Genomic DNA, 22,873 nt, shown 5'->3' on the forward strand with positions numbered 1-22,873 from the left:
CCCTCCACTTGTAGAATGTCCAATACACTTGTAATTGGTTAATCCATCTTCATTAGTAAAATAAATATAAATAAATATATTAAGCATTCCATGTTTGACTTTTCTTGTGCACAATTTTTGAAAGTGCGCCTTGATTTTTTGCACGTACGAAGGCTATAATGGTACTGAAAAGCATGAGTTTAAAGTTTAAACATCAAAACGCCGCAATAAATAATTACCCCGTAATTCATGAAAAGAGAAGGATGAAAATTACAAGAGAAGTTCTATAAAGTTTTATCTATAGAGAAGTTACAAATGTGAAAATTTAAAAAGTAAATTATTATTAAACGCAGTGAAAATTTAATTTTTCTATTGATCATAACCCAGAGGCTCGAAAGAAAACAATGCCCCAAATTACAAAGGTGATTTTGAAACTTCTACTAATTGTGTAAGTGCTCCGCAGGTGCTATTTGGATAATTGGCCAATCCAAAACTTTCGAGAATCATACATCTGCCTCATAATTTTTTTTTTTGGCTCAAACATCTGCCTCATAATATTTGAAAGCAACTTTGGATTTCAAAGTATAAATTTACATGATCACACATAAGGATTGCCAAAACATACAATAACATAAAATAATCATACATCTGCCTCATAATTTTTTTTTTTTGGCTCAAACATCTGCCTCATAATATTTGAAAGCAACTTTGGATTTCAAAGTATAATTTACATGATCACACATAAGGATTGCCAAAACATACAATAACATAAAATAATCATACATCTGCCTCATAATTTTTTTTTTTTGGCTCAAACATCTGCCTCATAATATTTGAAAGCAACTTTGGATTTCAAAGTATAAATTTACATGATCACACATAAGGATTGCCAAAACATACAATAACATAAAATGTTAACAATAACGTCACAAGCCGTACTAAACAAGAATATTTAACAATATAAGATCACTAGAAGCTCTGAATTTCACCTTTTTTTTAAATCAAATATTTAATTACTGATTTGAATTCTGGCATTTTTACTAATTAAATACTCCATCCAGTTCAAAATATAAATTAAACTTTATCCGTTTACATTTGTCAAGAAACTAATTAAAATAAGTTTAAAACAATAAATATGCAAGGCATATATTCCCCCCCCCCCAAATATACCCTTATTAATGAAGAGAATAAATAAAAAATACAATAAATGAATCAAAAAGGAAAAAGAATATGTATGAATAAAATTAAAAAAAACTCATTAAATGTTTAGATAAAAGTAAATGTTATCTTATAAAAGAAACTAAGCCCTTCCAATGAAGTTTAGCTTATATTTTGAACTGGAGAGAGTATTACACTAATGCTTGGAACAAAGAATGACACCAAATTAGCGCAAGTAAACCCTTGTGGCATGGGATAGAGGTAACGTGGTGCTTGCATATAAACAATTATCCATCGCATTCATACATTGTCAAAAAGGGTTGAGTATTAATTCAGCTGTTAAAATATGTACCATCTCCAATCCTTAATATAAGGTTTAATTCATATAGGAGGGAGTATTACAAAATGGACATCTACAACATAATAAGCTTAATACTTATCATCAGCATTATAATTATTTTCTCTCAGCATCATTGATAAGTATGACAAAGATCAGAAACATTTTTCACAACTCCACATCATGTTATTGATTCTTTAGAAACTCCTTCATGTTACAATCCTATAAATGAACCCGATAAAGAATATCCAAAAGCTACATCTGAATCCTTTTCCCTTAATATTTAGTTCCAAAAATCCAAAAAGTTGACTGGCAAACTCATTATAAGCTACACTCATGATACAAGAGAAATGGTCGCATATCTGTGCATTACAATCAGGTTGATGTTCTCCTACCAGAGCCTGCTCAGAGTAAAAAGGAGTCAGTGGACAGAAGCTACCCATCTTGCGAACACTGCAATACTCCACTCTGGATCTGAACTCTGAGTAGTATCTAATTTACATTTCCTCTCCAAAGGATAATCTGCTCATCCTTGAACAGGATAGGAACACATGGCACAAGATCCTGCAATAACAAGCATAAAGTTGGATACCTATGCACATAATGATTTCATGCTAAGGGCCGAAACTTAAAATTTAATGACTCAGAAGACATACTCTAAGCTTCACTCCAATCTTTTTGCAGTCACTTGCACCTACATGAGTACAGTCGAGTCTCAAAACCTCCTCAGTCTTGAATGCTTCCCTCACTTTATCCACCACATAAACATAAACTCCATTTCTTGCTGAGAATAGAAATGAACAACTTAGCATTTAGATTTCAGAATATGATAGGGGCCAGTGCTACTTTGAAATGTACTAGAAAAATCAAAGCATTATATTTTGTAAGTTTATTGTTTATAATAACCATATTCTTCACTCACTGAGTTTCATCAAAGGTGGTGAGTTTAAACCCCTGTTTCTCATTTCTTTCATTTCTTCATATGCCAAACCCTCAATTACTTTCTTCACAAGCCTTGGATAAATTGGAGCGTAGGGCTTCCATAACATAAGAGGAATTACTGGGCGATTCTGGGGATCATAATTTCGTCCTCTGTATAAAAGCAGAATGTTTATGTGACGATAAATGATTTTTCCACCAGACTTGTCCTGTACATACAGCAATATATATGCATTAGTATAAGTCTTCGGAAACTCCAGAAAAAAGATCAATGCTTTCACTGATAAATCAACAGATATTGTGTGGGTGTGTGTATTGACCTCAAGGTGGAAGCAAACATTGTCCATGTCAAGAGTTGGCACACCCAAACACTTAATTCTCACAGCTTCAGCCCTTTTCCAATGGTTATGGATGTCATCCAACATGTTGTGAGTGACTCCCCCCTTCCCTAACACAAACGAGCATCAGCTTCTTGCCGCCAGGATTCACTAAAACCTAAGAATTCATCTATCTATAGCTAGACAATCCATCCACACTGATTTGGTCAAAAGCTATGTAATACATACAAATATGAGTCTTGAAGGTACATAACTATTCAAATTACAAATTGACATCCAAAATTTATGATATTGCCGGGTGGAAGTCCGATGTTCATATTTCTTATGCCAAAAGCAAAGTTGACAAGAAATATTAAAATTAATTAATAGCTCTGTACTATATGCCACCAAATAAGCAGCCAACGGGATTCAATTCCACTGAATTCTGACTTCTATATATAAAAAAATGGGATTATCTATCAATCTGTTTAATTTAAGGGTATCTTTGCCCAAGGCCCCAAGCATTTGCATACTCGTATCACAAAAGCGCACTCAACTTCATGCATAAAATTTGCCAAAACATACCTAGATTAATCTGCCTAGCACAATCACTGTGACGATAAAGTTCGATGAGCTCAGCCACCTCTTCCTCCGAAAGCGGATCTCCAAGAACCCGATTCCGCTCCTCCTCCCAACTCCGCCGGTCCAATTCCTCCTGAACCGGCGCAGAAGTCCCTGTCCATTTGCGGTCGAGCCGGCCAGGTCCAAATGGAGAGAACTTGGGCGATTCTCGGAAACTTATGGGTTTAACGGAGTCGTCAATCTCGGAGTAAGAGTATTTGAAATCGAATGGAAGGCCCGATTTCAAAGGGAACTTAGGCTCTTCGGTAGTACTCAGAGCTTCCTTCGAGGTTTTGCTCTTGGACGTCTTTGGGCTTGCAGATTTCGGAACAGGAGAAAACGGCGGGTCATAAATGTCATCCTCGTCAATGGATTGACTCAGAAAACGACGGAGACGAAGGTTTGAAGATGTCGGAACTAAACGATGGCTTGAGAATGACAAGAGCCTCAGCATTTGGCATCAGGGGGCGGAAGGAGCTCCTTCGGTCGCCGGTGACGGTGCGTGGCGGCGAACTCAACTTCGATGACACTGCACCCGGACTCTGAGCTTCACTAATCGGAGACTAACCGCACTGCTGAAAGCAGCTGAGTGTACATGACTCTGAGAGGCTCAGACTTTAAAAATTTTTTTTTTTAAAAAAAGTCAAAATTACTCCAAAAAATACTTCCAAAAATTTTCAGAAAAAATTGTTGAAAAACCTTCTATTGTTAGCTGAAAAAAATTTATTAAAATATTTAAGAGTCTAGTCTTTTTGAAGGTGTGCAATTTATGTATTATTAATTCCATGTCTTTTATATATAATTATAGGTAAATTTTAGACAACTCAAAAAAAAAAAAATTTGCACTCAGTCTTTAAGCAAATTTCACATTTTTTTTTCTTGCCAGCCAGGAACTCCGTGAGACTTCAACTTGCAATGCCTCGGCCTAAGAAAGTAATTCGCTGGAGATGAAGAACCTGGAAAACCAACTGAAAACGGGGAGCTGAAACAAAACAGAAAGAACCAAACAAAAACAAACAATGAGTATCATTGGTTTAAGAAAGACAACTATGGCACTACCCATTCCATGGTTGTCATTAAGTTTGAACAAGAACCAGACCCAATAATCAAACAGCAAAAGCACAGGAATAAAGGATTGAGGAAGGCTGAGATGCCCAGATTGGGTTTTCCAATCTTGGTTCCCTCCTGTAAATCAGCGCTAAAAAATGAATCAAACAAGTGAGCACTGAGGTAGGAAAGAAGTTCTTCAAACGAAACCCAAGGAGCTGTATATATCTTACATATTAGACACCATGAGATATAAATCACACTGAAAAATGATATATTTTGCAATGTCATATCCATCTTCACGTAATGTGCTGTCCCACATTCATGCCAGTATGAGAATAATACTAAAGTTGTTGATACAGAAACTAGGTACCCAAATTATGCAGAATTTCATGGTTCTTGTCTTACTGCCATAAAGTTTCTCAATCCATTACTGGCGTTGATTACACCAAGTTGTCAGATCAAGTGAAGAAGAAAGGTATGAATGAAGCACCATTATCTCAAAAAGGGAGCAGAATTCGCCAAGTGGATGATGTGCTTGACAGAACAGTCATTGAATACTGCATGCCACTTGAACGTGTATCAGGACAGTATATTTTGCTTGTCTCGTATATCTGCGTGCCTCTGAGAAAGGTAGGTTTCAAACTTAGGATCGTTTGGTGAGCCTCTCCTCTTTAAACCGCCTTTGATATCCAACCATGGATTCAAAAGCATCCAAAAGATTATCCAGGCCCTCATGATTCTCCCCTAATGCCTTCAAGGCATGGACAATGCTCTCAATGGTGGACAAGTAGCCATCTTTAGGCTCACGCCTTACTTCATTATACAAGCTCATCTTGTTCACCTTCAGCTTTATATGGGGCAAAATGTTCAGCCAGGGATTTTCACTGTAAACTCTTTTTGCCTTAGCCCATGTTCCATCTAAGACAATCAAATTCTTTATCTCAAAACCAATAGCATCAAGGTCAGTGATATCCACAGCTGTTTCGGAAGGAAATAGTAGTACTGATCCAGGAGGAACTTCAAGTTCAAATTCACATTCTTCATCATCTTGCAGATTACTGCTTCCCTCTAACTTCCTCCGCAACTTCTTCACCATGAACCCTTTTTTGAGCGATTCACAAGCTTCCGGACAAGAGAGTATGTTGATAAAGCTGGGCTTTTTGGGTTGAGTTAGGGACCTCCATATATGAGACAGATAATTAATACAACCATGTTTCCCAATAACTACAGTAATAGCAGAATCTCCAGTATTTTGATCTATCTCAGCATTATCATGCTTCTCTACACAATCATTGACACTGACTTTGAATCAACCCCATAATTTACACTCACAGTACAAAGTAGAGAGCTTTTCATAGCCCCAGTATCATTTTGCAAATTGCATTTTCCAGCACTATTTAATAAGGGTAAACTTCCAGGTTCACTTTCTTTCTTGGAATCGGACGAACTAGCATGTTCATCCACTGAATTCTCTGTGCCTTTAACTTCCGAAGCTTGATGAAAAGTCAAACTATCCGAACCATTTCCAACCAAACCCGATTCAGAATCACTTTTCATCAACCGAATCAAGAACCGAGCTTCGAAATTAACATCTGAAACAGTCACTACATTGAGATTCCTGAGACCTAGTCTGGCAATCCTAGTAGAGTTAAGAGGGTGCTTGCTCTCTAGCGAGTGTTGCAGAATGGTTACGCTTACCGCATTGTCGATGCCGGAGGTCAGAATCCGAGAGCACAGGCATGTTCGGGTGGGTTTAGAACATGATGGGCAGATGGGTCTCTTGGATTTGATCTGCGATGTCGACATGATTAGGGTTCGAAGAAGAAGGGGTTTCGTTTGGTGTGCAGCATTGAAGAGGGCGAAAGAGAACCGGGTATTGGATCGGATCAGGACGCTCGGATACGCCATTATCTGGGAAGAAAATAGCGCGTACGGAAGCGCCTGCCTGAGCATCCCGGCGCCGGGTCCGAAATCACACAGTTTGGGATGTTTTTAATCTTAGCCGTCCTTTGGCCTGAAAAAAACATCTTAGCCGTCAAGGAGATCGAACGTCCATGTCGCGCCACATAATCAGAATCCGTAGAACGCAACGGTGGTCCCTTTTGTAGAGATCCTTACCGTCATGGGAGAAGGTCATGTCATTTTAAATAAACCGTTGGTTTAATCCTATTTTTGATTCTTGAAATTTAGACTTATTTTAATTTTAATCTCTCAAATTTAAAATACATGATTTTAGTTTTTAAAATTTAATCTATTTTAAAATATTAGTTTTTAGAAGTGTAGTGGTATTAAAATATGCTAAAATACCATGATGTTAAAATGATAATGTAGACTCATCATATAACACCTGATTGGATCTTTTGTAGATAATATAAAGGGGGAAAAAATAAAGAATATGTCCTCAAAATGTAATTGTTTAGTCACTTCTTTTCTTCGTTATTCATTTGAGGAGCGATTCACTGTGTTGTTTTCTAAGAACACATTCCCTTTGTGTAATATGTTATCTACACAAAATTCATCTAAGCATTATCTAATGAGTATATATCGTCATTTTAACATTATTCATGACATTTCAGAAAATTTTAACATCGTTATATTTTTAAGAAATGACATTTTAAGATGGACTAAATTTGAAAGACTAAAACTACATGATTAAAATTTAAAAGATCAAAACCAAAACAGATCTAAATTTTAGGGTCAAAACTTACATTAACTCTTGAATATGATATTCGTTTAGAATCTTCTTTTAATTTTTTCTTTTTGCAATGTTCTTCATGCTTCAAGTTTGAATTGAAATTTTTAATTTAAATTTTACATATGAACTGTACAAAAAAAAAGACTTTGATAAAATAAATGGGTGAAATATGAACTTTTCAAACATCATATTTGTTTGATTAGAATACTTGGAATGCTTCCAAGTTAGGGAAAAGGATACTTGGGGCGAAGATAAACTCCCCAAGCAAGGTGGCACGTAATTAAGGCTTTTTTAGGTAAATGTTATTTTTTAATAAATCAATAAATATGTTATCATTTGTGTTAACTTAACTTTCAGCTCCATGAAGATTTTTCTATGCTATAACGTAATAAAATTTTGAATTTAAAAGGTCTTTTTAACATGATGAATGCCCATATAAAATATGAATTATATTATTTAAATTCTTAGATAAGAATAATAAATTTTTTAACAAACTTTTCAGTAATTTTTCTAAATAATTAGAATCAGCAATTGGATTGAACCGGACGAGGCATTGGCTGAGGACAATATCGAGATTAGACGATAGTCCAGGGGTAAACTTGGAATGCAATTTGGCCCGTGGTACTCCACACGCCACTTGGTCCACAGTTGACGAAATTACAGATTTTGATTATTTGATCTGGGAACGAAACTCCCGAGTCTCATTCTGTCTGATTTGGAGAATCTGATTTTGCCCGGAAAATCCCATCCGAAGAAAATGCACGATTTCTGCTTCACGATTCCGTATGGGTTGCTCTTGGTGGGTGGAGGACTCTTCGGATATTTCAGAAAGGGAAGCATTGCTTCTCTGGGTGGAGGCGTAGGTACTGGTTTGTTGCTCATCATCGCTGGTTATCTGAGTCTCAAAGCCTTTGAAAAGAGAAAGAACTCGTACTTTGCTTTGATTCTTGAGACGGGTACGGTTGTTTTTAAGAAATGCTTATTTTGATTCCAGTTCAGTGATTGACTTGGTTCTGGTTCTTAATTCTGTCTCTGAATGAAGTTCTCTTCATCCGTGCACTTAGGGTCAATTTTACCCTGTTTTGTGTTTCTACTAAATGCCATGAAGGCTTAAAAGCTTCTAACCTCCAAGAGGATCTAAATTAACACGGTGGTAAATGGATAGTTAGTAAAGGGACTCGTTAAGTGCTTGAATGAATAACAGAGACAGAGCGTTGGTTAAAGATAGATTGAGTTCGATGTAATTCTTGCTTATTTGCCTTTTTCTGTCACTATCTCGAGATACTTTAACCGTGATTTAATGAATTTTTTTTAAAAATGTTTTGTGATGCATCTTTGGCAACGATAAGAGCGCAGCTTCATCTGGTGTTGAAAAAACTATATTTGAAAATCGCTCATAAGTCATATGTATCTGACGCTTATATCCAACGCTACGCTTCAAATTATATTTTGTCCTTTTCTGTTCTTTGTCGTGTCTCGCGTAGGTGTCAGGGTTTGTGATTCTTAGATCATGTCATTTGTGATCAAAGACATTCATGACGGATCACAATTTATGGTATGCTTGGTAGAGGAAGTGGGAAGCAAAGAGGAAAGTGAAAATGGAATGGGATGGAAGAATCCATCATAACTTTCGATCCATTGTAGTGATGTCTCTATAATTGTGGTCGTCATCTTCATACACTTTCTAATAATCTAATTAGCTTTTTTGTTATGAATAACAGTTTGCGCAGCTATACTCACTTGGGTCATGGGACAGCGTTACCTGCAAACTTCAAAGTTCATGCCTGCTGGTCTTGTTGCAGGGATAAGGTAAGCTAATTATAGCTTAATATCCACCACCTTAATTTTTAATCTTCATGTCTATATATTAAGGCAATGCCCGTCCCAGCACCAATCAATACCATGTTAGTTGAGAATATCGGGTTATTTTTACTTTCTTGTCAGAGTAAATTTGTGAAAGTGTCGCAACATTATGAGAAATTCTATTTTCATATGTGGATTTGCACAAGGAGAAAGAGGAGAGAATGGAAATGAGTAGTTTTTTTTGAAAAAAAAAGGTTGGGCTATAGTGTTGATTTCTACAGCTTCAGTCAATGCTAAGCCTCTGTAAAACCTTGCTGAGTTGAAGTCTTATCGTCATTTCAGAACTTCTTGTTGATTATGTAATCAGTTTCTCTAGTTGATATTTATAAGCTAGCATTCTTGCACTCAGACTTTTTGGTTTCTCGTATGTAAAATTAAACAACTTTGGGCACAAGCTCATGCTCCATTTGATGCTAAGCTTCTAGGAACAGTTTGCTCACAGGTAGTCATGATTCATGGAGCACAAATAACTCAGCCTTAGGTGTTGAGGCGAGTGACAATTCACATCACTGGTTCATAGTTGAAATTGTATGGTGTTATGTTGTTGAACAAGATTTAAGTGAATGCCTTTAGATATTCGTGATCGATATAGTGTGTTTTCTAATAGGAAAACGACATATAGACTTCTTTGCTACTTAACGTCATTTCTAAGCTAATACAATTTGTTGTTGTTGTTGTTTTTTTTTTTTTTTTTTTTTAATTGCAGTGCTCTCATGACTGGGTTTTATCTGTTCAAACTGGCAACTGGCGGCAACCATCTCCCTGCCAAGTCCGAATAACTAGCTCCTCTTTCTGTGATCTACATAACAGTATTTGCATTATTGTTGGCATCGGTGTGGAACTTGAGATTGTTGTTTGCTTACTTGTCCTTACACGTATAAAGTAACTTATTAGTTGTTCACTCACTTGGCTAGACCATGACCATTATTACTTGAGTTTAGATCCATAGGCAGGTCCTATATGAAATACGCATAAGCAATTTTAGACGTGAGTCCCATGATAATGGATCTGATATGGTTCTGCTTGTCTGTGATATTTTCTTTAAGGATTTTCTACACGAGAGCTGATACCCTTTAAGGAGATTCTCGTCTCCATTTTCCTCTTAATATATCATTGAGGTTGCGTGGAATATAAGACGATTGATTTTGATTTCAATTTCATTTCTTAGCACTGATGTAAAAATCTGTGCTAATCACAGGTTGACTTTGATTCTCTGATGATCATAAGTATGTCTTCCCAAGTGTTGAGGTTTAGTTTCGTCGTATGAATATAAGTTTCGATGTTCAACAAGTTGACGCGAATTGTACAAGAATCCAACAGTGATCATTTGTATTAAAAAAAACAAAAGAGGAACTAATTGAACGATGATTAACTTTTGCAGGTAAAAAAAAAATTAAAATCAGTAAATTTGTGTTCACAAGCTATCATGGCGAGAAATATTTCTGGGCTTCGCTCAATGGCTACCAAAGCTGGAATGCTCGAACGGAAATATGAAGAGTCAATACATGAAATATGGGTTTCATATGATACAAGTTTTCACATCCCATCTATTTACATCATGTTTAATCTAGCTACAACGATAAATCGAATGACGTGCATGATTTGATAAAATTTATTGTTCAACTAAATTTGCATTTTTTCTAAAATCATGCATATAAACTAGACCTTGGATCCTCTCTATTCTTTTTATCCCACTCTCAGTTTCAAAATGAAATAGACATAACTATATAGAACCCATCACACAAATGAGTTCCACACATTCAAATAGACCCCACCACTTAAGTGAGTTCTATATATTCTTTGTCTATCTCTCTTTGAAATTGATGAGAAAAGAACAGAAGACAAAGATGTCGAAGATCCAAACTCTACACTGTCCAAAAATTCTAGAGGAACAATGATCTGATGAAACAATCAATCAACCCCAAGGGAGGTGGAAAGAATTGGGAGCATCTAACAGTTCTCTGATCTAAGGTACTTTGGAGGCAGCGAAGGGCACCGTTCATTCATATGAGGATATGGTTGCACGCTGTTGTATCCAGGCAGTTCCATTCTATACTTCCCTTTAATCTGACAATATGGCAGCTTCACAGTGTCTTCGCTGTTGCACCATTTTGGCAAGCGACTTGAATTATCCTCGAAAAAGTTGAGTATGTAAGCGTCTTTTATCTGCAATTATAGCACACAAATAAGCTTTAATTGCAGCAACTACTACAAACAAGTTCTTCAACCAAGTCATAAGGCATATGCAATGTAACTTAAAGATTACATTGGTGATTATTGAAAATTACAATGGTAAGATCATCAGTTGGCACTCAGTTCCCGTCAAAAGTACCATGGGAGTAAAATCATAGATATAACAAACTGAAATAAAAAGAATAAACCAGACAAGTAATAGTCTCAAGCAAAGTCTAAGGACAACCCTCACAGTAACAAGCAGCCATGTCGCACTAAATGAGGTTTGGTGACATGAATTGCACAATACCATTGGGCTCTATGACTATCAACAATAAACTGTACTCCCTTTATAGTAACACAATAAAAAGGGAGGCTCTTCAGTGCACCATTATCTATGCATCATGCAATAGCCCTCACCCTTTTGCATAATATGGAGCATCAAGAATTGAAACACTATGAAATGAGCAAGCTATTTCATTAACATATCTTTGCAAGCATATGTCGAGGTATGTCTAGTGACCGTATCCTTCACTTAAGTCTCTTGACTAAAGTTCTCCATAACTCAAATAACCTAATTATGACACTTCTGGAAGGTAGCTAAAGCAGCATGGTGTCAGTACAAAATGTGACAGCAGCCATCTAAGAGCCCGTAATTGTTTTTATCCGAACAACCAAACACAAATGTGTCAAGTTACTGGAAAGAGATATGTTTGAAATTACCAAACCATCCCACGTTAACTCACCGTAAACTCTGTCACCTGAATAGAGCTAGCAATTGGATCAAACAATCCAGCTTCCTTGTACATTTCTAGAATGAAAGCGATACAGGAAGTTGACTTCCCATCACTGTAAATCCAGTCATCCTGTTCTGGAATAGTCATCAGTTCAGCAAATGATGATCCTCGCTTTTCAACTTCTACTAATATTTCAGGGAGGGAAAGTCCCTATAGAACCACAGAAAAGTCATGTCATTGACACATTTCTAATGAATTGTAAGATTCCAGATAATCAGAAAGCAGTCACTACATAGAGATACAGATGGCAATTATATCAAAGGTACTCATTTCAGATGCCCTAAATAATTGGTAATATATGTCATGATGGGTAACAATTACCAATTTGTGTTACTTATCAATGCAATGGGTAAGAAGCATCTCATCCTATCAATTAGAGGGCATTGATTAAGTGTACACTATTCCCGTGCCTAAAAAGTTCAGCAATCAGCGTAAAACTGAGATAAGATTCTAGCATACTTTAGTTCCAAGTCGTTTGTTCAAGGCTTCATTCCACATGTTGGCAGCATATTCAGGTTGGATCTGATTCCATACTGTCATAACGGAAGCAACCTACAGAATAACACAGCTAATGATCACAAGCTTTATCAAAATCAGTCAAGTAAGATCATTCCCATCAGCGTTGCTTTTTCACTGACAAACAAGCAATTATTCATGGAACTATGTCAACTTGATAATGCTATACATGAGGAAGGAAATTGAATATTCATCGACTAGCTTAATGTCATACGGAAACTGTGACAAGAGCACCAATATGGTTATTTTCATTTTATTTCTGAAATAATAGAAGTCCATGGTTGATAAGTCTTGGCTTACAGGCCAATATCTCAAGAGTGCTACATTGAATGTTTAAGTAAACTTAGAATTTAAAACATCAGTTAAGATTGATACCAAATGAGCATCCAAGGGGGGAGGATAGTTCCCACTTATCGTGTCTATCCAGCTGAAAATCATGTTATGGTAACCGTATGGCTTGCCATCCATGCTTCGAGCATACTCCCATGCAGCAGTTTCATTAAACTTGGCACGCATGTCAGGGTGCAAAGGAAGAAGGGCAATATGAGGGTTGGCATCGTCTTTATTCACTTCAAATTCCCACCATTCCTCCCACGGTAATATAGCAATAATATCTTCTCCCTGTAAACAAAAATATAAAAAATAAAAAAAATGATGGAGTTAACTACTTGCAAATGTATCAACCAAAGAGCTTGACTGGCTAACGTACTTTCAAATGGTCAAACTAGCAATATGAGACATTTATCATAAAGGAAAATCCATTCATGTCACCAAGATATATATTAGTCATATTTCAAACCAGATGAAACCTATTAATACTCTGAGGTTTGAGCTTTATGCAAGATGAGGCAGGTTAAAAAAATCAGAAAACGTAATACCATGGTAGAAGCAGATCTGTGAAGCTTGTCTTGCACTGAAATGAAGGTAAAGTAGCTATAGCATTCAAGAAAAAAAGAAAAAAAAGACTGCTTTCTGCAGTGGCCATGCTACACAGGGAGGAAAGAAGCATAAAGACACTGGAAAAAGAAATGGATCACAGCAATAAATTCTTTTTTCTTTTGAAAAGGGGTGTTTTGGAAGATAACAAATGCAATTGATTTGAAATATTAAGAACAAAAACAACTAAAAAGCATCTGTTCTCACAATTCAGGATGGTGCACGACTACTTTTATGAACATATCAAGGATTTCTATGTCTATGAAATATAATAAATCAGTCCTCAAATACAAGAAAAGTGTTACAGTATGTGGTAGTCTCTTTCAACGCAAGTTCTTTTATGTTGCTTACCTAAAGATCAAAAAAGTATTTACCTTTTCGTTTTCGTGTCCTGACTCCCCAACCCAGAGCTTTCCATCAGAATCCCTTAAGCAAACGGCAGTGTGACCAGCATATGCTCCACTGACCCACTTCTCCAGAGTCTCAAATGCACCCCAGCGGCCTCGAATTTTTGAAACCGCAAGGAAATCTCCATAGTGAATGTCATCAGCACTGACATTTGTAACCCATGGCTCAGGGCGTGCAACAAAAGAAGCTCCCATGTGCTTATTCAAAAATCCAAGATTTGCCTTCTCACCCCACCCAGTATTTGTAAATAAGGGGAAGACATCCCAAAGTGCTCTAAGGGTCCCAAACATTCCAGCTTTCATGAGGAAAATTGAAACCCCTCTATTTTTGACCTAATTTCAGAGTAAAAATTCCCAAAAGTGAATAAGCATTATTTAACACTGAACTAAAGTATGGTCTGATTAAGGCCACTTACATACTCATACTCTGCTTTCCCTTCCCATTCTTTGAAATTTAGTGTATGCTCCCGGGATAGGAAATAATAATCCCATGTTACACGATATGGGGTCGCAAAGACATAAAGATCAATACATGTCCAACTATGAGCTTTGCTAACCTGGATGAGCACACAAATACTCATCAGCAGTTTCCTCTAAAGCCGAAGTCGATAAGAAAACGGCGTGTGTGCGCAGAAAATATGGAATAGCAAGCCAAACAATGACATCCACTTGATCAGAAGTCTAAAATGTCTCTACTATTTCGTTAGTCAACAGAAATAGCTTCATGATATAATAACGATAATAAACAGATGAAAAGAGAAGAGTTAAAGAAGTTAAACTAGTAAGCTATAATGCCAAGAACACTAAAACGAACCCATAATTGGAAAAACCACGAAGTTCAGAATCCATCAATGGATTAAAAGTTTAATCATCTCTCACTTTCAAACCCTTGGATTCAGCAAAATGAAGTTTGGACAATCGCTTATATTCTATCTCCATTGAAATAGCACTCATTCTAACACCACCCACAAAATTAAAGTTGTCCAAATTGTCGTCAAGAAAGATCTATTACTACTAACATTTCACCATGATCAAAACTCATGCGTGCTTTTGAGTTTAAGTATGTGGCAATAATCGATTGCAGTGCTGTACTGAGTACCAAACTGAGAAGAATGATCGAAGTTTACAGTGAAGTAGAGTAGCGAACTCAGAAGTCAACCTTGATATGAAGTGTTCCGCCACCGAATTCGGTGCCGCTATCGTTGTGAAACTCCATCCAAGCCCTGTTCTCGGAGAAGCACGAGCCCTTCCACTCCAGGGCATTTTCGGGGGACGAAACGGCGCCGACGAATGACGGAAGAAGATCGACGGCATTGTGGAGGGAGTTGAGGATAGGCCAGGACACCTGTCTGGGCAACAGAGGAAGCAAGTCTTGCGGGTGAAATGGGGACTTGAAGGACCAAACTTGCAGGCTCAAAAGCGATGTGAGGATTATGGCTATGTAAATTAGCTTCAGGAGCGAAGAAGAAGATGCAGAGGAAGCCATGGAAAAGAGAGACCCAGAGGAAAAGGAAGAGACTTTGGTTGGTTGGTTTTGGACTCCTTCATTCTAGAGAAAGCTACCCAGAAAAATGGTCTGATGATGAAGAGCTATTTTCGACACACAAATCAAAAGCCGACATGTAATTCTGTCTTTCTTTTTGAAGGAAAATTAAAGTTATCAACGAATCCGATGTAAAAAAATCTTGCAAAATTTATCACAAAAAGTTAATTTAAAAATTTATCTAAAAATCAATTGTCATTTTACTTTTTAATAACGAATAATTTTCTAAAATACTACTATTTATTCCTATTTGAAATTATAAATAAAAGTTATTGAACTTCTTAATTTAGCAAAATATTGAATTTAATCTTGAGAAAACCAGCTAAAAGTATTTGTTCAAAAATTTTATTAATTATATATTTATATACATCAAATGTGTAAATACTCTGCAAGATTTTATGTATAGAAAGTATTGATACTTCAGTTCAAATGTTTCTAATTAATAAGAATATTTGACTTATTTTTATAAATTATTTTTACGAATCTCATAAAGGCGGACCATCCCATGAAAACTTTCCCTTTATTATCGTTGAATGGCCGATACCTCGCGCAACGTGGTCACGGTGGATGTGAGAGCCAGTAAAGTTTGGATTAGATTGTTATTAAGATTTTTTAATAATTTTTAGTTTTTATTTTAATTCTCCCTTAAATAAAACTATAAAACTAAAGGCACGTGAGCCGAGAAGAAGTTTCACAAACCACTCTAATTATTATTAATATAAATAAGTTGTAATATATTTATACTCTTCTTCTCTATTTATAAATCACTTTCAATATATTTTATACAAATCATTAAAAATCTTAAATTTTATTAATTTTTATTTAAAATTTAATAATTCTTATTTTTTTATTTAATATATAACATGCTTCATAAGAACAAATTAAACACAATAATAGATAAACAGTAACATTGTAAATTTATATAAAAAGTTTATCTCTCTCTCTTATAAATAAGGTTAGAGGAGTACATATTTAGAAATATATGACACAATATTTTAATTTTATCTTTATTAAAAAAATTTCTCATTATATTTACGAATTATTCTCTTATATTTTTATTCTTTCTTTCTTTCCAATAAAAATTAAATTAAAAAATAAGTATTAAATATACTACAAATCACTTATAATTAAAATAAAAATTTCATTCTATAAATGACTTACATTTAGAATCAAACTAGTACATAATAATATTCATGAATTTTGCCAAATTTATCCATAAGAGTTGGCGTTGTCTGGGTCGCAAAGTTTGGATAAAACAAAACAAAACAAAAAAGTTTACCTAACCGTTGAAAAAATAATGTCAGCGAATATTTTTAGTCCTTCTGATTGATTCAATAAATTATTGAAAATTTTTAAATGTTTTTTAAGACTTTTATGTTTATAATTAGGCAATTTTTTTGCCATCTATAATTATGTAAATTAATATTTAAAATTCATTTCTAATAATTTTTTAAAAGAATTTAAGTATTATTAAATTAAATATTAGTACTTAAATGACGTTCTCTAATAATGTTCACAAATGAAAAAAAATTAAAAAAATAAAATTCAACTCATAAGGGGATGCTTCTTCAAATAAGGATAATGATGATTAGACATAGAATATTCCAGATTTACAAGTATATTCTGTCTGCGTGTGGCGCAAAATGCGAGATGTATTTAAGTAGAGTCCTCGGGCACATTTGATAAATCCTTTAGGATCTGTTTGCTATGAGGAAAATGAAAGAAATGTGAGGAAGAACAAATTTTAATGAACTTAATTTAAAAAAATTAAAAAATGGGATTAAAAACTTTTAATTGAATTTTATTATCATCTTATCTTACATCTTCACTTCATTAAAATATTAAAATCTTACTTTTCTTATTTTTAAAAATTGAGTTCATTAAAATTTTCGTTTCTCTCCTCTTCTCTCCATTTCTTTCATACCAAACAAATCACAAAAACTTGCTTGTAATAACGGTAAAAATATTTTAAAAGTAGTTTTTTAATAATGATTCGTAAAAAGAGTTTTATCTCAAATTATATTAATAAGTACTTTTAAAAATCTAAACAAACACTAATAAGAGATATGACATCAATTCAACAAAAACAAAAGCACACCTCTCCCAGCAGGTAAAAATGCGTGGTCCAACTGGGGAACAATCCAAATCAATCCATGGCAGCTTTGTGCCATTGCAGATTTGCAACACCAAATTCCTTGCCATCATTATCTCCTCTGATAATTAATAGACAAAGAAAGCGATAACTTATAAGGAAAAAAATCAATTGTGATGCAACCTAATATTGAACATTGGAGACGTTATAATGAACACACGTCATACACATATGAATAATAATGAACGATGCGCTTCTCACTTGAACCCGTGACAATGATAAAATTGGCATCATCTGCAATAGATCTCCTAACAGATATAAATATATAAAATTAAAATCAATTGTAATTTTATCAATCAGAGTGGCACAACAGAAGCGTGGTGGGCTCATAATCCACAGGTCCCTAGATCAAAAACCAGGCTCTGATAAATTGAGCGGTCTTTATAATACACATTAATTTTGTTCTTTTTTTATAACAATTTTTTCTTTTATCAAAATACACGCTATTTTTTTCTTGGGTTTTTTTTTTAATATTATCATCCTGCTAATTTGGTTGGAGGTTCATGGCTTCTCCTCTCTGGAAAAATGTCTTCTCTAAAACTCGAACTTAAAACTCAAAATAAAAAAAAATCTAACGAAGTCTTGTATTATTAAACTAATCTTTTGTTGGTTTTTCTTGGGCCATTTGTTTCAATCCTCTTGTTCGTTCTTGGACCATTCATTTAACCATCAAAATGGCCCTCTTAAAAAAACTAGGTCTGTATAAGCGGAATCTGACTGTTCGTCTAATTAATAATTATATTTTCAAATGTTTGGTAAAAAATATGCATAAAATTTAAAATATATTCGCGTTATTTGTTACTTATCAAAAAACGCATCCCTTTAAAAGAATTTGATAGATCAATTTCCATTGATTAATCCACATAATTATAATATTGACAGAAATAAAAATTTTCCATTCATTATTCAAAATTGCCCTCTTTTCATTAATACAAAAATAAACAGATAACGCAACTCTTTGATCTTTACAACGTCACATCATTGGGCAACCAAAAGAAAGGGGAGAAAGGAAAAGGAAAGAAAAATACAGATGCAAAAGCAGAAACAAGCCTTGTTACAAAACTCATCACATGACATTCCCAAGCAAATACTAGCTCTCCTAAAACCCATACTCTGACAAGTCCTAGCGGGGAAGGGAAAAAAAAAAAAAAAAGGACCACCGCCTTGAAGAACTCTTGAAGTAGACTTGATTGACAAAAAGTAAATATAGACCAACCCAACTACACACACACAAACATGCAGCCAAACACATATCAGTGAGATTGAGCTTTGACATGTTTATGTGTTCCTTTGTAAATCAGCTTGGTTTACGACATTTTCTATGAACTGGGTCTATTCAAGAATTTCTCCATCAGCTTCATACTTTGAGATACTTGATGGCAGTTTGAACGTCCTTGTCACCTCGGCCGCTGCAGTTAAGGACAACCTTAGTTCCATCCGGAAGAGATGGGCAGAGCTTTTCGAGGTAAGCAAGAGCATGAGATGTCTCCAATGCTGGGATTATGCCTTCTAGTCTGGACACTCTCTTGAATGCTGCAAATATCACAGCAACGGATCCTTAAACGACACTAAAAGACAGATATTGATAAGGTTATAGGATACAACACAACGCGGACATTGTAATATAATAAAAAAAATAGTGTATCAACGCAATTTGAGTATTGTATTGTACATGAATACGTCTGATTTTCAAAATAGCAGTGATTCTGTTAGTAGATAGAGATAAGTCACAAGTGGCGGAAAAGCAACAGTTTCTGACCACAGAATGGAATAGCTTCATTGAAAATGAAAAATACCGCTTCAGACTATTCTAACAAAGATCGGGTTTGTTTGCGGCTTTCACAGACTATGAAGCCACCAGGAAACTTGGAATAACTGTACAGGATATGCTGTCTTTAGGAAATTTATTTTCGTCTATTCAGGTAGTGCTAGGTTAAAGCAACGTCGCTGGTTGCTTATTTATTTACTTAACTAGGGGAAAAAGATGTTAACGCTACCCAAGCAATTCTCGCCAGGACCAAAACTGATTACTGCAGAGTTATACTAACATCTATACATCCAACGAACAAAATGACATTAGCTAGAATTCATCAACAAAAGATGGATGGTTCAAGTCAATCGCAAAAGCAAGCAAAAGTCCCAATAAAAAAAGTATGCTTAAGATGGTTCCATGTTTTATTCATGATTGTTAGTTAGTTACCTTGAAATTCAACAACAAAAGCCCTGGCCTTTGAGAAGTAAATCAAACCAATATAGAACAACTTGATATAGCCATAAAAACATATCCTTCAGCAAAGATTTTCAAATATTCCAGAATAATTAAGAAAATCTGTTTGCAAACAGAATTAAAAAATCTCTCCTTCTGCAGAAATATTCAGCACATAAGATTGTTATCGTCTTAAACTGCAACAATGTATGCAGTTTTTGACTCAATCTATTCTAGTCAAAAGGAAGACAGGGGCATCTCATGTAAAATTGGAATGCATCGTGATTCATAACAGTATTACTGTCTATATAACCATTTTCCTAACAAAACATGGACATTATTTAAAACTGATTGCATCTTTGTCTCTGAGGTAACCAGGACTTATGATCAACATTCTTCTTCCTTCTTTAGTAAAATCAAACACCGAAGTGATCACTCTCTGATTTTCTAAAGAGTCCTGATGATGCTCAACTCCATATGTATTAAGAGATTTATGAGAGGCAGCACTGTTGAAAGAATTAAAAAAAAAGAAGAAGAAGCATATTCCTTGACATTTAAAATTCAAAAACCACTCTAATTTTCACCTTCCGTCAGAAATAATTAAATATTGGATAAAGTGAAGGGCAAAAATCTCAGAGTAGTCATACCTTCCAATGCTTCGTCATCAGTAACACTGTAATATTCAGCACGTCCTATATCTTTCAAGAAGCTGTGCTCTGGCCCAACACCAGGGTAGTCCAAGCTGTGCATGTTGAAAGAATAAAAAGCAGACTTAGAATAAGTGAAATCAGCATAGACAAAAGAAAACAGATATGGGAGCACTGGAAAATTACCCTGCACTAATAGAGTGGGGCTCAATAATTTGGCCATCATCGTCCTGCAACAGATAGCTCATTGCTCCATGCAAAACCCCAACTTCTCCTTTTGTTAATGTTGCTGCATGCTTACCACTATCAATACCAAAACCAGCAGCCTCCACTCCAATCAGCTTAACATCTTTGTCACCAACGAATTCATGGAAAAGTCCCATGGCATTTGAACCTCCTCCAACACATGCTACTAGCACATCTGGTTTCCCTCCCCATTTCTCCAATGCTTGTTTTCTCGTTTCCTTGCCAATCACTGCGTGAAACTCCCTTACCATCATTGGATACGGATGCGGCCCAGCAACTGAACCCAAAATATAATGAGTTGTCTCCACATTGGTCACCCAATCCCTTATAGCTTCTGATGTAGCATCCTTCAGTGTAGCTGTCCCAGAATGCACTGCTCTCACCTACGTCACAGAACCACATTATTAGCAAGGCCAACCAATAGAAGTTTAACGTCAATATCGGGCAACTAGGCTAGTAGGTTGCATAAACCCCATAAATTTTCAGATGCATAGGTGCATAATTCAATGTCAGAAACCCTTACTTAAGCTTGAATAGTAATTGGTAAAAAGGATTATATCAGCAATGTATAGCATAAAGATTAACATACCTCAGCACCAAGAAGACGCATTCTGAAGACATTAAGTGCTTGCCTTTCCATGTCTTGTGCACCCATATAAATTATGCACTCTAACCCAAATCTGGCACAAACAGTAGCAGTGGCAACTCCATGCTGGCCAGCTCCAGTTTCTGCAATAATACGTTTCTTGCCCAGTCGCTTGGCAAGCAAAGCTTGGCCAACTGCATTGTTGATTTTGTGAGCTCCAGTGTGGTTAAGATCTTCCCTTTTTAGATATACGCGGGGCCCTTCACCGTTAGGACGCTTGTAATGCTCTGTCAACCTCTCAGCAAAATAAAGAGGAGTCTCCCTACCGACATAGTCTCTCAGAATGCTATTCAGTTCTTTCTGTAATTCAATAATTTTTGTCCAAAAAAATTGTCTTAGATTACCGAATCATCTACTTGTGGGGATTACGGATTCTATGGTTGAAATCATGTAATGATTGAATAAAGAGGAAAGCCCTAAGGAATGAGAGATTTATAAAAAGGGGAAAAAGAGCTTGAAGATGTCCAAATTAAGTTCATCAATTGGCAACGAAAATATAGTTCTAATCAAACTTAAACACCTGGAATTCTTCATCCGCCGCCAGGGAATGGAACGCAGCCTCGAGCTCAGTGAGTGCATACATAAGAGTTTCAGGGACATACTTGCCGCCAAATTGACCGAACCGACCAAACGAGTCGGGTCGTTGAAGCTGAACCGACCCATTATCATCCTTCATGAGGTCATCCATGAGAATAACAGAGGCGGGGTCCCTGGTCAACGCGAAGGAGGCGGAAGAGGAAGTTCGAGCGGTGGTTCTAGCAATGAAGGAAGAAGAAGCGAAAGCAGTGAATTTGAGGGATTTGGAAGGAAAATGCAACGAAGGGTATTGGTCCTTGTGAAGTCTGCAAGCAGCAGCAGGGCTTGCAAGGGAGGCAGCCATGGAAGCTTTAAGAAGCGGTTTTGGTTATTGCATTATATACACCAGTGGTTGTGATTATTATTTATTACTACTTTTTTTATTAAAAAAAATTGTTTTAATGGAGAAAGTCAGCAGCCGAAGAGCCCGGATCTATGTGCATCTGTGCAGGCGTCCCGCGGCACTGATTTTACAGTGAATGAACATTAGGCAGGATTTCAGGTGAATATTTAAAAATTACTTTAAATAGTTTAATTTTTTATTCTTATTTTATTTTAAAAAAATTATAAAAAAATACTGCTGAAATAACAAAAATTACAAATAAGAACTCATGACAATACTAGTATGAGTTTTTGACAACAATAACATGAGTTTTGATGATAATTTTTATAAATCAGTCTGTGTACGTAATTTTTTTTTTTTCTATTTTGATTTTTGTCATTTTTCTTTTATTTTTAACTTAAAAAAATATAATATCTATACTAAATGTGGAGACTGTCCTGACTATAGAACTGAGTTTTTCAGTCCTGACCGTATAAAGTTGAATTCAGAAACTACTGGATCCAAATTTACAGTCATTTTTACCTTCTTTTTCTTTTTTTGTCATAAGATTTGGATTATCATTTATTTTATTTTAGAAAATTCAGGAGAGGAGTGCCTTTCTCTTTCATTTTCTCTCCACTTACCATATTTATCATCGGACCCACATTCAATGACTTAGATTTAATACATCATAACAACATTATTTATATTAACTAATAAAAATACATTCATTTATCACATAAAAAAT

At 35.5% G+C, this 22,873-nt stretch overlaps 6 protein-coding genes across 6 annotated transcripts; 1 reads left to right on the forward strand and 5 right to left on the reverse strand.

Moving 5' to 3' along the window:
- Nucleotides 1-1,762: 1,762 nt before the first annotated feature.
- Nucleotides 1,763-4,007, reverse strand: LOC114738351 (CRS2-associated factor 2, mitochondrial-like). The gene is made up of 5 exons (XM_028926386.1): nucleotides 3,316-4,007; nucleotides 2,734-2,861; nucleotides 2,397-2,622; nucleotides 2,131-2,258; nucleotides 1,763-2,038 (listed from the first exon to the last, which is right to left on the reverse strand). Exons 1-5 carry the CDS (start codon nucleotides 3,803-3,805, stop codon nucleotides 1,967-1,969), a joined length of 1,044 nt encoding a protein of 347 aa, XP_028782219.1. The 5' UTR covers nucleotides 3,806-4,007; the 3' UTR covers nucleotides 1,763-1,966.
- A 41-nt stretch (nucleotides 4,008-4,048) lies between these two features.
- LOC114738353 (uncharacterized) lies at nucleotides 4,049-4,767 on the reverse strand. The gene is made up of 3 exons (XM_028926388.1): nucleotides 4,632-4,767; nucleotides 4,451-4,549; nucleotides 4,049-4,333 (listed from the first exon to the last, which is right to left on the reverse strand). The coding sequence occupies exons 1-3, from the start codon at nucleotides 4,718-4,720 to the stop codon at nucleotides 4,216-4,218; spliced, it is 306 nt and encodes a 101-aa protein (XP_028782221.1). The 5' UTR covers nucleotides 4,721-4,767; the 3' UTR covers nucleotides 4,049-4,215.
- Nucleotides 4,768-4,851: 84 nt separating this feature from the next.
- Nucleotides 4,852-6,312, reverse strand: LOC114738355 (uncharacterized). Its single transcript, XM_028926390.1, has 2 exons — nucleotides 5,814-6,312; nucleotides 4,852-5,703 (listed from the first exon to the last, which is right to left on the reverse strand). Exons 1-2 carry the CDS (start codon nucleotides 6,307-6,309, stop codon nucleotides 5,045-5,047), a joined length of 1,155 nt encoding a protein of 384 aa, XP_028782223.1. The 5' UTR covers nucleotides 6,310-6,312; the 3' UTR covers nucleotides 4,852-5,044.
- A 1,447-nt stretch (nucleotides 6,313-7,759) lies between these two features.
- Nucleotides 7,760-10,154, forward strand: LOC114738352 (protein FATTY ACID EXPORT 6-like). The gene is made up of 3 exons (XM_028926387.1): nucleotides 7,760-8,052; nucleotides 8,818-8,905; nucleotides 9,666-10,154. The coding sequence occupies exons 1-3, from the start codon at nucleotides 7,854-7,856 to the stop codon at nucleotides 9,736-9,738; spliced, it is 360 nt and encodes a 119-aa protein (XP_028782220.1). The 5' UTR covers nucleotides 7,760-7,853; the 3' UTR covers nucleotides 9,739-10,154.
- A 248-nt stretch (nucleotides 10,155-10,402) lies between these two features.
- LOC114738357 (uncharacterized) lies at nucleotides 10,403-17,532 on the reverse strand. The gene is made up of 8 exons (XM_028926391.1): nucleotides 17,461-17,532; nucleotides 14,947-15,336; nucleotides 14,204-14,344; nucleotides 13,755-14,120; nucleotides 12,820-13,065; nucleotides 12,388-12,480; nucleotides 11,878-12,078; nucleotides 10,403-11,125 (listed from the first exon to the last, which is right to left on the reverse strand). Exons 1-8 carry the CDS (start codon nucleotides 17,530-17,532, stop codon nucleotides 10,910-10,912), a joined length of 1,725 nt encoding a protein of 574 aa, XP_028782224.1. The 3' UTR covers nucleotides 10,403-10,909.
- Nucleotides 17,533-18,384: 852 nt separating this feature from the next.
- On the reverse strand, nucleotides 18,385-22,114 carry LOC114738349 (tryptophan synthase beta chain 1). Its single transcript, XM_028926384.1, has 5 exons — nucleotides 21,748-22,114; nucleotides 21,171-21,527; nucleotides 20,522-20,964; nucleotides 20,336-20,430; nucleotides 18,385-19,015 (listed from the first exon to the last, which is right to left on the reverse strand). Exons 1-5 carry the CDS (start codon nucleotides 22,105-22,107, stop codon nucleotides 18,840-18,842), a joined length of 1,431 nt encoding a protein of 476 aa, XP_028782217.1. The 5' UTR covers nucleotides 22,108-22,114; the 3' UTR covers nucleotides 18,385-18,839.
- Between the last annotated feature and the right edge of the window lie 759 nt (nucleotides 22,115-22,873).

Source organism: Neltuma alba, unplaced genomic scaffold, assembly GCF_004799145.2.
Source record: "Neltuma alba isolate B1F8T4 unplaced genomic scaffold, ASM479914v2 tig00013585_pilon, whole genome shotgun sequence".
Lineage (NCBI taxonomy): Eukaryota > Viridiplantae > Streptophyta > Magnoliopsida > Fabales > Fabaceae > Neltuma > Neltuma alba.